Consider the following 18,459-nt stretch of genomic DNA (forward strand, 5'->3'; position numbering starts at 1 on the left):
AAACCCCAGTGCCGCCAGAATAGATAAATAAAAGACAGATAGGATAGATATAGATAGATAGATAATAAAATGACTGACAAAAAAAAAGAAACACAGAGAGAAAAGTCAGATTCCCAATCTTAGGATTAAGTGGTGATGCCTACAGACCCCAGAGGCCAGGAGGAAGTATGCTCAGCTCCACACCCCTAGGCTCAGCATCTCAGGAGAATGGACCACAGCCCAAAGCACATTCAGTATGGAAGAGATCTTCTGGACAGCCCTATTCTGTTAAGGAAATTGAACTCATAATTCAAAAACTCCTAAAAAAACAACTCCATAGATCCATGCAGTTTCACTGGGATAGAATTCCATCTGCTGAATACTAAAGAAGAATCAGCACCTGTTCTGTAATCTCTTCTAGAAAAGTATAGGAGCAGGGACACTCCCCAACACCCTGTGATTATTCTGATACCAAAGCCAGGCAAAGACAGCACGAGAACTCAAGCTACATGCCAGTACCTCTTGTGAATAAAGACACAAAAAATGTCTGACAAGGGCTGGGGTGCGGTTCAAGTGATAGAGTACCTGCCTAATAAGCATGAGGCCCTCAGTTCAAATCCCAGTACCACCAAAACAAAAAAATGCTTTACAAAATACTAGCAAAACACAATTCAGGAATACATATAAAATAATTATGTGCCATGAGCAAGTGGAGTTTATTCCAGGAATGCAAGGCCTGTTTAACATTTGAAAAATCAATCCATGTACTCTTGCATATTAACAGACCGAGGAAGAAAATCACATGCTCATATCAGCTGATGCAGGAAAGCATCTGGCAATCCTGGACACAGAGGAAACTGAGAAAACAGCAGAGGGAGCATCCTCCACCTGATAAGAGAACCTAGAATGCAGCAGAGTGTCAGCATAATGAAGGTGGAAGGCCGAAAGGCTCCTAAGGACTGGGAACCTAGTCTAAGAAGCCTGCTCGCCACACTTTCAAGATTAGCACCACTGGACATTCCAGCCAATTCAATGAGGCAGGAAAGGAAACAAAAGGCAGACAGATCAGAAAGGAGGCAAACAGAATTGTCCCTATTTGTATATAACGTGACCAAACAGGAGAAAGTCCTAAGTAATTTAAAAAAACCTGAGAACTAAACAATGAATTCATCGAGGTCATGGCATACAAGATCACACAAAAACCATCTATTAAAAAGGGGAGTATTAGGGATGCAGAAGGGAGGATACAGAGGGTGAGCATGATCAGAAGTCCGTAACATGCATGTAATGGAGATGTCATCATGAAACCCATTATTTTATTAATTAATACACAGTAGTAAAAAATACAGAAGTTTACCATTTCTTCATGTTTTTAACTCCTTATAAATGCTTCAATGTCACACAAAACATATTAAATAAATGTATATGTCTTTTAAAAAATCCATTGTTTTTCTATAGACCAGCAAGGAACACACAGGCACAAAAATTAAAAATACAATTAATTTACAGTCACTCTAAAAAATACTTAGGTATGACTCTAAAAGCTCATAGACCCTTATGTTGAAAACTACCAAATACCGATGAAGAAATCATAGATGTAAAAAATAACCACCACAAAAAAAAAAAAAAGAAAAGAAAAAAGATGTCAGTAAGTATAGGGATTTAGTACATTTATGGATTGGAAGATTCAATGCTCCCAAATTGATATACAGGTTTAATGTAATTCCTATCAAAATCCCAGTAAGACTTTTTTCTGTGTACCTGGACAAGATTATTCTAAAATTTATATAGAAAGGCAAAGGAACTAGAATAGCTAAAGCAATTTTGAAAAGAAATAACAAAGAAGGAAGAAACCATCTCCCCAATCTTGAGACTTACCATAGAGCTACAGCAATGAAGATGACCTGGTGCAGACATGCAGGCCAATGCAACAGAACAGAAAGTGCAGGGAGTCCCTACCAACAGGCTCCAGTGAGTTCTGACAAAGGTGCAAACAAGCAACTCAATGGCAGAAGGATGGGTTTTCAATAAAAGGTTCTGGAGCAGATGGACATCCATAGGCAAAAAAGGAACCTCAACTTAAAACTAGCACTTTCCACAAAAGCTAACTCAAAATGGACCATGGATTTAAAAGCAAAATGAAAATCTATAAAACTTTTGGGATTAAAAAAAAAAAAACAACACAAGACAAAATCTTTGGGATCTAGGGCTAGGCCAACAGTCCTTAGACATGACAGTAAAAGCACAATTCAGAAAAGGCAGAGTTGATAAATTAGACTTAACCAAAATTAGAAATGTGTGCTCTGCAAAAGACCTATAAGAGGTTGAGAAGATACTGAGCTCCAGACTTGGGGAAAACATATTCAACAAATGTCCAGGATCTAGAGTAGGCAAGGAACTTTTCAAAACTCAGCAGTTTAAAAAAAACCAAGGTCCTGGTGCAATGGCTCAAGTGGTAGGGTGCCTGCTTAGCAAGCATGAGGCCCTGAGTTCAAAACCCAGTGCTGCCAAAAAAAAAAAAAAAAAGAAAGAAAGAAAATTAGAAAATGGGCAAAAGAGTTGAGCAGACATTTCTTCTACTGAAAACGATACACAGATGGAAATGTCACCATGTTAGTCGTAGGAAAGTGTAAGTGGTAAAACCACAAGGAGGAATCACACACATCATGAGAATGGCTAAAATACAACAGTCATGGACAGACAGAGATGGCATGATAAGAAGTGAGGTGAGCGAGCACAGGTGTAAGATGAGGGACCGAGAGTAGCCCAATTCATACACCAAAAGCAGGATGGACAGCAGAGCTGTGGGGGAGTTTGGGGACTTCGTGTTAATGGGGACAGAGCTTCCATTTGGAAGATGAGAAAGTTCTGGAGACAGATAGAGTGATGGTTGTACAATGTCAGTGAATGTAACACCATTGAACTGTATGCTTAAAAGTAGTTATGAGGAGAAACGGTTATGACGGTAAATTCTAGGTAACATATATTTTCAAAAATTGAAAATTTTTTTTTGTTGTTTTTGTCAAGAAATAAAGGAACAAATGGCATTTTACTCCCCATAAACATGGCCAGGGCTGGCAGGGCCCAGAATGCAGATTGCGTACTGACTCCTACCCTGCCTAAAGCCCAGGAAAGACAGTTTCTCTGGCCTGAGTTCATTCCTAAGCCATGCCAGGTTCAGGAAGCCCAGTCATCCTTTAAACAGGACAGTCATCAAGACCAGCCCAACTGGTTGTAGTGAGTGAAGAAAGGCAGGCTCCAAACATAGGTACCTGGGACTGCACAGGAGAGTAGGGGCTTCCAGGCTCCCCACTCAGCAGGGTCTCACTGTTCATTTTCGTCTTCAGACAAGCAATATACCGACTGCAGAAGTCTTTGCAGAGTTCATTAACCTTTTCCAGCTCAAGAAGATGAATACGTAAGACCTGGATTGCTTTCACCATCTAGAAGCAGAGAAAAGGAACTTTAAAATGAAAAAAAGGCAGTAGTATAGAAAGTTGTCATTACTGAACATACTGGTTCTTAGTTATTAACAACAGAAGAGGAATAACATCAGATTTCATGCAGACAGGCAAAATGTTCCAATGCCACTGACTTGACCTTGGCTGCATCAGGTGTGCAGGAACACTGGAGACTAGTGCCACCCTCAGCACAGCCATGGTGGGAGTGTGGCCCTGTGCCTGCACACAACTGGGCCGCAGTTCAGTCCCACCACTGGCTTGCTGGCCACTAGCTTGCTCTGTGGCTCAGCAAGTCTCTTACCCCATTCTACTCCATCTATACAACCACAAGTAGGGACAAATTCATATCTACCCAATAACTGAAGTTCAGTTATCAACTCTGCTTCTTCTGGTCCTATCTCTGGTGTCAAGTCTAAGCACTCTCTGCTAAGTCCTAGATCCCAAAGATTTTATGATTTTTTTAAAAAGTTTCATACTTTTGAGGTCATTAAGTTTGAAATAATTTTCCCACAGCAGTAGAGCACTGATACCAACAATGACACCATTATCGTTAGGGCCACTTGCCTACAGATCAACAGCTCCAAAGCTCAGCCCTCTGCCTCTAAGCTTACATATGAAGTACTTCTTACTCTACATGGAATCAGAGAATCAATCAGTTGGTAACAAGAATTACTTGAGCATTAAGCTCTGCCAGGTCCTTTCCAAATACTAGGCAGGAGAACCTGTACAGTGGCAGGGTGGAGCAGACACCTGCTCCCATTCACTGAGCCAGGCCAGGTGTGGGCCAATGGAGGCACAGACTCATGGCAGAGTCTCAGGGGCAGAGAGGACTTCTAACCCTCACCCTGAAGGGGCACACGTTTCAGAGACAAGCAGACAGACTCAGTCAGATAATCTGCCTATACAAACTATTAGATGTTAAAGATTAAGCAGGCAATGAGAAATTAAAAACAAAAAAGCTAAGACCCAGGCAATATGTTCAGGAAAAAAGTTTTCCAAAGACCCTTTTCTGCTAAAGCCTGATAAAGGTTTTGACATGGGTCCTAGAAGGCACTCAGGAAATCCAGTGAAGGCACACTAATGCTAGGTCTCCGAGTCCATCTGAATCTGGGAGGGAGGCAAACACTGGGTGGGTTCAGGCATGAGGGCAGATGAATAGAATGGGCACCCCAGCAAAGGCTTGTCACTGTCCACATGCCAAAAGTCATGGCTTGCTTTGAGTTCATCAGTGATGCTAACCCCTTGGTAGAGTGCAGAGAAGCCTGGATTTGGAATCCTTGACTTGGGATGAAGGTACCCCAAGTTAGCATCAGCATCAAGAAAGAGTGGTCCTGGAGTCCAGATCAACAACCACCAAGAATAGAAGGTGGGTACAGAGTGCTGCAAGAGGACCCCAGCCCCAGGGAACCTTTATATACATCCTGGAGAGAACTGAACCCCTCAGGATAATTAGGATGGAAGCACAGTTTTGTTTGCTTGTTAAAGGAAAAGGTAACCAGAGACTGAAGACTTGGAGACATTGAAGTTACATGCATTGTGAAATAAATTATTTTATAAGTATATAATTTTCCTCTAGCAGAACTACAAGTAGTCTGAAGTTCTAATTAGAAGTTCAAAATTTCATGAATGGACTTGAGATTTTGAAAAATAAAAATAAAGCATTGACTTTACTTACTAAGTTGTCAGTTTCTGGGTCTTCACAAAAGAAAGGTTTCCCTTCCTTCTCCTGTTTCCTGACGAAGTTCTCAATGTCCACATCAAAACTAGCAGAAGTCGTGCCTTCTGAGCCTTGTGTGGACTGTTCACATTTTTCAAACAACAAAGCTAGTAATGGAAATAGTGGATGCCTGAGGAAGAAAAGAACAAAGAACAAGTGTGCTCTATGCCTCCCCAAGAAAATGTTGGCATGTGTGCATGCATGATTTTTTTGGGGGGTAGGGTGGGGTGGGACTGGGGTTTGAACTCTGGGCTTCACTTGCAAAGCAATCAGGCTCTACCACTTGAGCCACATCTCCAGTCCATTTCGCTCTGGTTATTTTGGAGATAGAATCTCAAGAACTTTTTCCCTAGGCTGGCTTTGAAATCACAATCCTCCGGCTCTTGCCCTCCCAGGTAGCTAGGATTACAGGTTTGAGCCACTGACACCCACCTTTTTGTTTGTTTTGTTTTGTTGAGACAGGGTCTCACTATGTAGTCCAGGAAAACCTCAAACTCATGATCCTCCTGCCTCAGCTTCCAAGTGCTGGGATTATAGAAGTACACTAGCACATCCAGCCCACATGAATTATTTTATTCAGCAGCTTTGTCGAGCATTAATTCATGTGTCACACAACTCACCATTTAAAGTGCACAAGTCAGTGATTTTTACTGTATTTTAGAATTGTGCAACCATCATCAGTCAATATAAGAACACTGTCATTGTCCCCAAAAGAAACCCTGTATCCAATAGCAGTTGCTCTTCATTATCCCCCAAGCCCCAGCACACCATGAATCCGTATCTTATTTTGTTTGAGGCCTACTCTAGGTATTTCCTATAAAGAGAATCACATGCAGCCTTTGGTGTTTGGCTTCTGTTACTTGGACGGTTTCAAGACTCATCAGCGTGTTGTAACGCGCATTTCTCTGTTCCCACTGTAAGGAGGGTCCACGTTTCCTTTTTCTACTCATCAGCTGGACATCTGGGTCACTGCTCCCTCTTGGCTACTGTGGATAGTACAGCTATGAACACGCACGTACCGGTGTTTAGAGGAGACATGCTGCCCTTTCTCTTGGGTGTAGGCACAGGAGTGGAATTTCTGGTCGAGTATAACTCTTATGCTTAACTTTGTGAGAAACTGCCAGTTTCCCAAAGTGGCTCCACCACTTTACACCCCCCCTACAGTGTACAAGGATTCTAATTCGCCACATTCTCACCACACCTGTTGCTTTTCTTTTTAATTATAGGCATCCTAATGGGAGAATGGTGGTGTATTTCTGTCCTTGTGGGTTTGGGGGTTTGTGTCTTCAGACAGGGTTCTGCTATGTAGCCAAGACTGGCCTGGAACCTGCCTTGGCTTACAGCTTTCTGGTATTTATTTTTAATTACACAGTAAGTAAACTTAAACCTCCAAGAAAAGTTCAGACCACATGGATCAAGCAAACTCTCTAGGATACCACCCTATCCAGACCTCATCCCCACCCCCTCCACAAAGGTGACCAATGTTTAAGTTTTAGTGTGTACCTTTCTCCAGAGGATATTTACTGTATACTCACATAGTTCTGAAACTTGGTTTGTTCTTCAAATCTATCACACAAACAGGACTGACTGAATGGATGTACAGCTTGGGCCGTTGCCCAGGGCTCCATGCTGTTTGTTGCTCTGCTAGGGCTCATTTAAAACTCTTATGTTTAGAACAAGGGGTCTCATGTTTTGTTTTTGCATTGATCCCCACAAATTATGCAGCCAGTACTGCTCAAGAGACTGTTTATGTCAGTGCCTGGTAACCTTGTCACTCTTTAAGTGCAGCATGGTAGCCCACAGTATGAAACCCCAACAGTGTCACCATTTGCCTATTAATTTGTTTAGGAGAGTGATCATTTTCTAAGAGTGCTGTCTATAAAGGAATTGTATGTACCATGCAAAAATTATTAGGGTCACACTTTAAGCAGGGATAAACCTGTTGATAAACCTAGATTTATGCTGTGAAATCATTTGTCACAAAAAGCCAACTATCATATGATTCCATTTATGCAAGACATCTAAAGAGGCAAATCCATAAAAACAAAAAGAATGAGGGTTTACCAGGGTCGAAGGCAAACGAGGAAAAAGTGATTTGTTGTAATGGGTATAGTGCTTCATATTTGCAAGACGAAAAAATTCTGGAGAAGTTTCACAACAAGCAAATATATTTTACTACACTTTAAAAACTGTTAAGATGGTAAACTGTAGGAGCCAGGGTGTAGTTCAGTTGTAGACCAAATACTTAGCATATGTGGTCCTGGTTCCAGCATCTCCCCCTGCTCAAAATTGTAAGTTTTATGTCATGTGTTTGTTATCTTTTTTTCCCAAACTAGTTTCAAAACAAAAAAGAGAAAGTAATCAATCAAAAAAAGAAAAGTTATCTGAGGGCCAAAGTGCCTTCCAAAAAGGAGCATCTTCAGTCACCACTAACAGTGTTATCATCTCCCCTACAGCTGGCTATCACTATTACTCATCGTTTTTATTTTGGCCAGACAACATATCCCACTGTCCAATGCTTTCTCATGTTTGGCCTTTTTCTTTCCTCCTTTTAATCTTATAATCATTTGGATCGTCAACAAAGTTAAGTTTTTTTCCAACTAGCCAATAGTTCCTCTACTAATTTAGCAATTAGTCATCTGCCTAATGATCTGAAAGCCCTCCCTTGTCATTCACGCTATCCACACACACAGAGCTCTGTAAGCCCTGCATTCTGCCCCACCAACCACTCCAGGACTCCTGTACCAGTAGCTGCTAATCCAAGGAGTGGGACTAACAAACTGTTTCCATCTCCATGAGGAAGGGTAGAGCCAGCAATGCTGAAGGGGTGAGAGCATCCTTGACCTACCCCTTCCTTCAAGCTGAGTAGATTTTTAACAATTTCTTAGTATGACTTTACTTATAAGATTTAGGTATTTCTTAAGATTAGGCATTTTTGCATATTCCTTTGTCAGATGAACTTTAAATCAGTTTTTTTGGGGGAGGGGGATCCTACTGGACTCTGACTGAATTGCTTTTAGTTTGTAAATTGGTACAGGAGGCAGAGACCACTTATGCAGGGACACAAACAGCCCTCCACTGAATCAGGTGTGTGTTTGTACTTTTTCATTAAAATTGTAACGGTTTTTTCTATGTAGCTCTTGCATACTTGGTTAGGTTTATTCCTGGTTATTTTATAATTTTGTAGCTAATCTGAATGGACCTGGTTTTTCCCCATTTTTTCTTTTTCCTATTTTTTGTTGAGTGGAACTGTTTTAATTGGGTTAGCTCTAAGGTATGTGAAACAAATTTTTTAAAAAACCCCAACCACTGCATTTAAAGTTTTTTATTTGTAAAATTATCCAACAGTAAAAGGGATTGTTCTTGGTATACAGACCCATGCATTTACACATGTGTTGGTGTGTTAAACACTGCCACAATCAGAATATACAGCCGCTCCAGAACCCCAAAGCCTCCTTGTATTCTCCCTTGGTATCCTGCCCCAATCCCTAGCCCTGGCAACCACTGACCTGGTCACCACCACCAAAGTCCAGGTCTTCAAGAATGCCGTGCAGTGAAGCCACACAATGCAGCCTTCTGTTGTTTTGGCAGCACTGGGGTTTGAACTCAGGGCCTCACGCTTGCTAGGCTGGTACTCTCAACACCTGAGCCACTCCACCAGCCCTGACAACGCCCCTTCTGAGAGCAGCTACCTTTGAGCAGCTTAACGCTGCTGGAATTCATTCCAGTTCTTGCATGAATCCATATTCATCCCTTTTAACTGCCTAGAGACATTCCATTGTACAGAAATACCACCGCTTACCTCAACATCCCCCAGCTGAGAAGCACTTAGGTTGTTTACAGGTCGAGACAACTGTAAATAAAGCTCTGTAAATAGCGTGTACTTGAAAGGTATTTATACAGCCCACATTTGCAGCAGGATTAACAACAATCAAAAAGTGGAACCAACCCAAGTATTCGTTGACAGAGATAAACAAAATGTGGTATACACATACAATGGAATACCACTCAGTCTTAAAAAGGAAGAAAATTCTGGAACATTCTATAACATAGATGAACTTTGAAAACATACTATGTGAAAGAAGACAATACACTAAAGAATAAGCCAGTCACTAAAAGATAAATACTGTGCTACATTCACTCATATGAGATACTTCAAACAGTTGAATTTATAGCTATCTGGAAAAATGATGGTTGCTAGGAGCTGGGAGAAGGGGTTGGGAGTTAGTGCTTAATGGGTACAGTTTGGGTTTGGGATGATGAAAGGTTCTGGAGAAACAGTGAAGAGGAATGCACACAACGTGAGTGAACTTAGTATCACGGCACACCTTAGAAGCCATTAAGATGGTAAGCTGTATGTTACATATTTTATGATGAACTGTGTGAATGTTTCATTACCCTAGGTAAATACCCAGGAGTATTGGGCACTGAGGGGTCACAGAGGTGTATGTTTATAAGAAACCAAGACAGGCCACTTGCACTCCCACCAGCAAGGGAGCAGAGTCCAGCTGCTCGGCACCATTTGTCAGTGTTAGCACTGTCACCCCTTTTTACCTCAGTCATTTTGTTTTAGCGGTGCTGGGGTTTGAACACAGGGCCTCACGCTCATTAGACAGGCACTCTTACTGGTCGAGCCACTCCACCAGCTCTACCTCAGTCATTTTGGCAAGTGTGCAGTAGCACTTCATCGAGGCTTTAACTTGCACTTCCTTGGTGACTAATGACACCGAGTGCTTTCTGCCGTCTGTGTATTCTGGGTAGTAAGCTGTCCAAGTCTTTTGCCAGGATTTTCACTGAGCTCTTTGCTTTCCTGATGTTCAGTTTTGAAAGTTCTCTATTCCAGATGGAATTCCTGGGCTGAACGTGTGATTTGTAAGTATTTGTCTTTTCATTCCCTACCCCTTCTCCTCCTTGCTTTTAACAGTACTGGGGTTTGAACTCAGGGCTTCATGCTTGCAATGCAGGCACTCTACTGCTTTGCCATACAGCCAGCCTTTTTTGCTCTGGTTATTCTGGAAATAGGGTCTTCCTTTTTGTCCAGGCCAACCTGAACCAGGATCTTCCTATTTTAAGCTTCCTGTCATTGCTGGGATGACACGCACTTATCACTGTGCCCGGTTTTCTTCCATTGAGATAGGGTCTTGCAAATGTTTTTGTTCAGGCTGGCCTGAAACTGTGATCTTCCTGATCTCAGTCTCCCCAGTAGCTAGGATTACAGGTGTGAATCACTAGCGCCCGGCTTTTCATTCTCTTAACAGCATCTTTGACAGAGCAGAGACTCTGAATCTTGATTAGGTCCAATTTATCAACTTTGATTTTAGTATTCTAAGAACCTTTTTCCTAACTTAGTCGGGTCTCAAAGACTCTCCCACGCTCCTTTCCACAAGTGTTACAGCTTTAAATTTTACATTCCACCAATAACACATTTTGAATATATTTTTATATAAGATGTGAAGCTAGATTAGGGGGTTTTCTGCACATAGATGTGTAATTGTTGCAACACCATTTTTGAAAAGTGAACTAAATTGTTTTTACACCTACATCAAAGATTAAATGCAAGCTGGGCGTGGTGGTACACACCTGTAAATCCAGCACTTAGGAGGCAGAGGGGGGATTTTGAGTTCGAGGTCAGCCTAGGCTATCTAGGGAGACCCTGTCTCAAATAGACAGGTAGAATCATTTTTATATACATCTATTTCTGGACTCCATGTCACTGATCTGTGCCTATATATTTTACCAAAACCAAGGGTATCTCAGTCACTGTAACTTTAGACTAAGTGGTTAAAATCATGTTGGTGGATTCCTCCAAATTTGTTCTTCTTTTGCAAAATTGTTTTAGCTATTCCAGTTTTGTCTTCTGTCTAAAATTTAGAATTACCTTGTCTCTATGTACACAACTGTCCTGCTAAGACCTGGACTGGGATTGGATTCAGAAGACGGGCACCTTCACATGAGGCTTCCAACCCATGGGCAGAAACGGCACCTACTTACTCGGTTTTTAGTCATCTGCATGGACATTTTAAGTTTCAGCATAAAGGTTTCACATCAAAATTTCCCTGGAGCTGTTGTAAATGAGTTTCTATTTACAAGTTTGAGTTTCATTGTGCATTACTCATATAGATATAGGAATGGTATTTGTGTGTTGCCCTGTATCCATACAGCTTTTTTCTTTCTGTAATGTACCTCTGATCTTGTATCCTTTTATTTGTTTTTGTCATATAACACTGACTAGAATTGCTGCCAAGGAGTAGTGAGAATGGATATCTTGCTTTTATTCCTAGCTTACAGGGAAACTTTCACTATTAAATACAATGTGAGCTATACGTCTTTTTGTGGATGTCCTTCATCAGTTAAGAAAGTTCCCCACTATTACCTTCTGCTTACAGTTTTTAACTTAATTGAGTGTTGGATTGTGTCCAGTGCTTTTCTACAACAATGGACATGAGCACCTTGTGGACCTCACTGGTTCATTTTTTGCATACTGAGCCAGTCTTACATTCCAAGATAAGCCCCACCTGATCACTGTGCATTACTCTTTTAAAATATGGATGGATTTGCTTTGTGAGTATTGATTATTAACAATGATCAACAGACTGTTATTAATCTAAGTTCATGAGGGATACTGGCCTGTACCTCTCTTGCTTGTACTGTCTTTATCAGGTTTGGCATTACCGGGAGACTAGGTAGGAAGCATTCCTCCCTCTTCGGGTTTTTGGAAGAGGTGGTGTTCTTTTCTTCTTCATGTTTCGGAGATCCTCCACAAAACCATCTGGTGTAGGCTGGCGGTAAAGCTCAGTTGTGGAGCACTGACCATCATACACAAGGCCCTGGGTTCCATCTCCAGCACCGCAAAAACAAACAAAAACCATCTGGGTCTGAAGTTTCCTTTTTTCTTTTCCTTTTCTTCTTCTTATCCCCCTCAAGACAGAGTCTTGCTCTGTAACTCATGTTGGTTGGAAATTGCCTCAAATGCATGAGCTTCCTGTATCAGCCTCCTGAGTGTTGGGATTACAGGTGTGCACTGCCAGGAGTGCAAGATTACCCAAAATGTAGACATATGTTCTAAAATATTATAAACTTTCTCTTTTTAATCTGAGACAATTTTCAGTTACTGCATCACACCAGTCCCTCCTTACTCTGCCTAACGTGGTGTTCCACTTAACACTGGTGTCCTCAGTGGTCCTCTGAAAACCCACATGCTTCACACCCAGGCGCTACCTATAAATGGCCTGCTTGTCTGCATCCATGGGGGTTTGAGACTCCACGGGAGGAGGGCTCACTCCTTCCGCATCCGGCTCGGAGCAGTTTGGATCCTGTTCCGTTTTTAACTCTGTGACCACCTGCATCTGTAAAGGAAGAGGAGAATTTTTGTTACCAAACACAAAATAAACCTCTGCTAAGTATTCTACTTGCAAACAGTAATGCAATCAGAATGGCAAATTGCCAGTTATATAACTGAGAACAAAACAAAGGATCCTATCAACCAAGCTCCTTTGAATTTAATGTGCTTTAAAAGTACAGAAGATAAAGGCCTAATTTCCAAACTGTGTTAACAGCAGAGATAATCAGTATCTGTGAAAAGCTTATGATTTGATTTTGTATTTTTGTGGGACTTGGGTTAAACTTATGATTTTAAATAATTACTACTATCACTGAAGGGAACTGTATACACGAAATCTTACTCTTTACCTCTTCTTGTCACACATCCTCAGTTAATAATGTAGTAAGAGAGAGGTAAACAAAAAAGTCTAAGCTCTCTTGTCTTCTTACAAAAACAATTTGCACTTAACATGCCACATATTTGTGACAGGGTTGAAATTCTCCCACATCCATCCTATCCCTTAGGAATATATGGGCTATAAAATTTTTAACATGGGCTAGGTGTGTAGCCGAGTGGAAGAACACATGCTTAGCATGCACAAGGCCTGAGATTGAGCTCCAGCATATACACACATACACATACAGTTTTTAACAAAGATCGCTATATTCAGAAAGTAAAGACCACCTGTGTTTACTAAAGCCTTAAAGAAATAGCACTTAAATTGCTTTAAATAAGCTAAGTATCTGTCACTTAGGTAAGATATATTTAGGTACTTTTAAGAATTCAGTTTACAGCCAGGCACAGTGGCTCACACCTGTAATCCCAGCTACTTGGAGGCAGAGATCAGGAGGATTGAGGTTCAAGGCCGGTTCATGAGACCCCGTCTCAAACAACAGCTGGGCAAGGTGACCTGCACCTGTCACCCCGAGCTACATGATTGTATAACGGTTCCAGGCCAGTCTGGGCAAGAAGAGTTCATGAGACCCTATCTCAATAGAAAAAAAACCTGGGCATGGTGGGATGCGCCTGCCATCTGAGCTATGGTGGAAGTGTAAAATGGGAGGACTGTAGTACAGTCTGGCCTGGGCAAAAAGCATGACCCTATCTCCAAAGTAACCAGAGTGAAAAGGACTAGAGGCATGGCTAAAATGGTAGAGTGCTTGCCTAGCAAGTGTGAAGTCTTGAGTTCAAATCCTAGTTCCACCAAAAAAATTCAGTTTATTAAAAAGAAATTCAAAGCTATAAACCTGTAATTGTCCATGAGCCAATAGTCAGCTTGCCAAACCTTACAATGCCAGGACACAGTTCCATGGATGCTGCCAACGAGTCAGCCGAGCATGCCCGCCCACCCTGGCCCTCGGCTCTATTCTCTCCAACAGTTCAGAAGGAGCTCGAAAACACCCATTCTGCTGGTTTAGATGGTACAACATACTTGGGAAATTATTTCTCTTTTTCTTAAAAATGAAAGTAACTAAAGCCATAATCAAACACTCTGGACAGTGATGTGATATGCACTGAAAGACATTTCAGGGTTTTCTTTTTAATGACTGTGAAAAAAGAACTTAAGTGTTTGACCTCATAGGAATGGTGTGATATGTCTACGCTGGAGGCTGAAATGCTTATTTAAAATAACACTCACAACATGCCCTCCAGATCCTGGAGAGGTGCTCAGCCGCTGAAACAGCACCAAGGCATCAGTGTAGGAGGCAAGCATGGGGCCCAGGCCACATCAGGAGGCCATCACCACAACTGCTTCTTCTTCCTTTTTTTTTTTTTTGTAAATTGTTTTTGCATTTACTTACATATGTATACATTATTTGGGCCACCTTCCCCTACCCCGCCTTCTAACATAAGGACATACATGGCTAGTCTGACCCAAGACCTAAAGGACAGGAGGGAAGGGCAAGGAGAGCTCCACAGCAGGTAGAGAGGTGCCAAAGTGTGCCAGACATTGGTGAGCAGCACAAGAGGCTGCAGTAGCCTGGGGCCCCACAAGGGCCAGACCATGTGGGACCATGTGGGACATTGTCTGACATCCATGAGGAGCCACAGTAGTGCTCAGGGAGGGGCATATTATTAGATTTGCATTCCCCCCCAAAAAATAAAAACAATCAGGAAATACCAAGGACTTCCAGCTTAAAAAGACAAGCTGAAACCACACACCAGGATTTCCTTCCCTGAGTGTCTATAAGCAGAAAAACATGCCACACAAAGCCTTTGCAACATGAACCAAACAAGGAATGGTGCAAAACTGGTCAACAAGGGAAGGGACCAAGCTTGCCTCAGCTCCCAGTGCCCACTGTGCAAGCCTCTGGGTCTCACTCAAATCCTCAGGAGGGAAGAGAAGAGTGTGAGGGGCATCCATTGCCCCTCCAGCTTGTGCCATAAACCCTGCTGAACAAACATGCAAACAGTAGGCTCGGACCTCTTCGATGGAGATGGAACCAAACCCCAGCAGACTCAGAACACAGTGGCCAGTGCCTCGGCTCCTTAACTGCTGCAGGTCACAGAACTCACAACAGCCAGATGCACTTACATAGCACACTGCAGCTCCACGGGGAACAGCCTTGCTTAGAGTGGGAGGACAGTCCAGGAGCCCCCCCATGCCATGACACAGCTGTCCAACATGCTCAAGGTACAAAGGTCTACTCTGAAACTGCTAGCAGGAGTCCTGGGGCAGGGTTCTCCCATGCTTGCAACTGGGGAGATGAAACCACAGGGTTCCCATTAGAGAGGTGATCAAGCCTGACACACAGAGGCTGGCAGAGTGACTCTAGCGGTAGAGTGTCTGCCTAGCAAGCATGCTGGGAGTAGAGATCATCAACATGGGACTCTGTGATGGAAAGCACCCAGAGCCAAGCATGGCAGTGCATATGCCTCAGGAGGCAGACAAAGGAGGGTCACCAGCTCGAAGCTAGCCTGGGCTACATAGCAAGGCCCCAGCTCAAACAACCAAAAGAAAAACAGTAACACAAATAAGCAAAAAAAAAAAAAACCTCATGTAGCACTGAGGGTGTAGCTCAGTGGCAGAGTATTTACCTAGAATGCGTGAGGCCCTGGATTCAATTCCACCTCCACAAAAACAACATAACACAACAAAAAACTCAGGGCCTCATACATGCTAGGCAAAGTGCCTAGCTATTCTATTTTTTTTGGCAGTTCTAGGGTTTGAACTCAGGGCTTCATGCTTGCTAGGCAGGCACTCTCCCACTTGAGCCACTCTAACAGCCCTTTTTTATGTTGGGTATTTTCAAGATATGGTCTCACAAACTATTTGCCCAGGCTGGCTTCAAACTGAGATCCTCCTGATGTGTGCCTCCTGAGTAGCTAGGATTACAGGCGAGAGCCACAGGCACCCAGCCCAGCTTTTCTTTAAAAGCCACAGTAGCAATTAACACTGACCTTACAAATGTCAAATTCGCAAGAAACTCGTGATTTAGACAGAGTTGTTATCACTTAGGGAAATAATGTGAAAAATTCTGTAGCTTATCTTTCTGAATACCAACACAATAAATGCATAGTATATTTAAAATTAACATGCAACCTCACAGAAATTGGATGATAAGCACACAAAGCACTGTCCATGTTTTAGTGCCAGGTCAACTGGCAGTAATTAGGATACAGAATAAAGCTCAAGCTCTCACTTGCTGCCCATCTTGATAGCTGTCTATACTTAACGTCTGTGTAGCCATCATGGTTGGTGAGAGTTCTATTTAAGACATCAAATCATCTTGAGTCAGAAGCAAATGGTGTCTGGGAAAACAGAAGTAGAAGAGCATCAGTTAACATTTATTCAGCAATTTCTTGTCTCTTTATTTCACAGATCCATGCAATTAAAAAAATACATATTTTTACACAGAAAAAAATCTACCCTAACCCACTATGATAAGCCAAACTCTCTTCAGCATCACTTCATTTGCTTAGTGATCACTTCTGTAATGTGCTGGGCCTGACTGGCTACTGTATGGTCAGCCACACTCCTTAACCATTCAACAAGTATCTGGTACATGCACCCACGTGCAAGATGGCATGTGGGGCTCTGGGAGATAGCAGTGGGCAAATCAGCCTGGAGAGGCCTCTGCCTCCCTACAGCAGACGAGGTGTAGAGGAGAGACAGCGGGAGAAGAAAGAGCTGGAAGTGGCATGCAGACCTGAGCACAGGGAAGGAAGGAGACGGGTGTACGTGGCTCCCAAGCTGTGTGGTCAGGGCAAACCTCTCAGGGAAGGGCCATTTAAGTGAGATGTGATGACATGCTGAGATTAGGGAGACTGATGTGCCAAAGACAGGGAATTAATGCAGAATGAACACAAGGTGCTCAAGGAAGCAAAACTGCACTCTTATAAGCAAGGGCCATTTGTTAAATGACAAGATAAAACCTCAAAATAATGATGAGCTGAATGATAGTCAGGGACCATGAAAAACACTTGGCATGTGGCTGGAGAGGGGAGCTACAGCACAGTGCAGGGAGTACGGGTTTAACCCCAGCTGGCACAGATCAGCAATGTCCATGTGGGAGTCACACACAGCCTGGAGCTTACTGAGACGGTCATGTGGAGGTCAAGGGCAGTCTTACAACTTGTTTGACACTAACAAAACAAAAAAAAAGGTCACCAGGGAAGTGCAGTAACACTTCAGAGACTGTACTAAACGGAAGCAAACACAGTCTGCGGGTGTTTGCACACAGCAGGGAAGGAATAAGTACATCTTGATCAAGACAGTTCAAAGGAACAGGTGTCCACCCCACAAGCAACAAGCAGCAGGTCCTGGGTCACCTCCTGAGCACATGATACTCCCTGGGGGTAGGGTGGGGGTTCTCCTATGATGCTCACTTTACATCTGAGGAACTGAGTAATGTAGCCAAGGCATGGAACTAGCCAAAGATGAACTGGACACAACCTTAGTAGTGTCACTCTGGGGCCGTCCTCAGAAGCCAGAGTCTGTCAGAGGCCTGGAGCTAGCATGTGGGGAGGGGGCTGATATGTACTTCATGGAAAGTCATGGGGGCAAATGACTTGCTATGTGTCGGCATTGTTGTATGTACCACTAACAAGTTAACAAGGACCCAGTTGAGGACACAGATACAAACTGTTGACAAGCACTGATAAGTCTGCAGATAAATGTCAAAAGCAGTTAAGATGAGGGAGCCAGGTTGGGACACAGAATGACTGGAGGGCAATGAAGGTACCTGGGAGAAGAGACCTGAGTAAGTGAAGGAGTGAGCCACCACCACTTCTGGGGATAGGAGGAAGCCAGGAGACAGGATGGCTGAGTTAAGTGTAGGAAAAAGTGGGCAGATGAGTGAAAGGTGACTCTACGGTCAGTGTCCCAAGCAGGATAGAAACCTTAAGGAGGTATGAGCAGCAAGAGATAAGACTCATGCTCTGACCACGTGTGCAGAGCTGACTGCATGGTTTGAGAAGCACAGGAGCTGGAAGGTGCTGTGGACGCTAGAGGGTCAGGAATGAAGGTGAGTCAAAGGACCTGCAGGGATGGGTCTGAGCTTCCCACCTGAACACCTGGAAGAGCAGAGCTGCAGTCCCAAGCCTAGCAGACAGATGAAGAACAGCTTCTGTGGCCTGGGAGGGGAAACAAGATGGGATGTTTCAGGTTGGAGATGTTTCTCAGATGCTTGTGCAGCAGGGTACAGTCAGCATATGCGAAGATAACCTGAACCTCAACCCCCAGACACGTCCCATTCTCAATACCCAGGACCTGGTTTAGCAATTAGGATCCTACAGATGGAGCTACATCAAGGGTCTTGAGATGAGATCACTGTGGATCCAGTGACTGGGTGTCCATACAAGAGAAGAGAGGAAGATTTGAGACACACATAGGGGAACACCACATGAGGACAAAGGCAGAGACTATAGTGATATAATATAAGCTGAGATGGGTTAGGCATTGCTGGGGCCATGAGAAGCTGAAAGAGGCAAGGAAGGCCCCTCCCTGAGAGACTTCATGGGAAGTGTAGTAGTGTCAC

At 43.0% G+C, this 18,459-nt stretch overlaps 1 protein-coding gene across 8 annotated transcripts in view; it reads right to left on the reverse strand.

Moving 5' to 3' along the window:
* The window catches only part of Pknox1 (PBX/knotted 1 homeobox 1), a 63,280-nt gene that overhangs the window by 26,176 nt on the left and 18,645 nt on the right, over window positions 1-18,459 (reverse strand). For 6 of the 8 annotated variants that reach the window (XM_074072574.1, XM_074072576.1, XM_074072569.1 and 3 more), the window contains 4 exons: window positions 16,123-16,231; window positions 12,376-12,503; window positions 5,116-5,287; window positions 3,252-3,422 (listed from right to left, as the gene is read on the reverse strand). In XM_074072574.1, coding sequence (XP_073928675.1) covers window positions 3,252-3,422; window positions 5,116-5,287; window positions 12,376-12,503; window positions 16,123-16,173 — 522 coding nt within the window. In that variant the 5' untranslated portion in view covers window positions 16,174-16,231. Of the gene's footprint in view, window positions 1-3,251; window positions 3,423-5,115; window positions 5,288-12,375; window positions 12,504-16,122; window positions 16,232-17,987; window positions 18,056-18,459 lie in introns of all 8 variants that reach the window. The other 2 variants (XM_074072570.1, XM_074072575.1) reach the window with 2 other exon arrangements.

Source organism: Castor canadensis, chromosome 5, assembly GCF_047511655.1.
Source record: "Castor canadensis chromosome 5, mCasCan1.hap1v2, whole genome shotgun sequence".
In the NCBI taxonomy this organism is placed as follows: domain Eukaryota; kingdom Metazoa; phylum Chordata; class Mammalia; order Rodentia; family Castoridae; genus Castor; species Castor canadensis.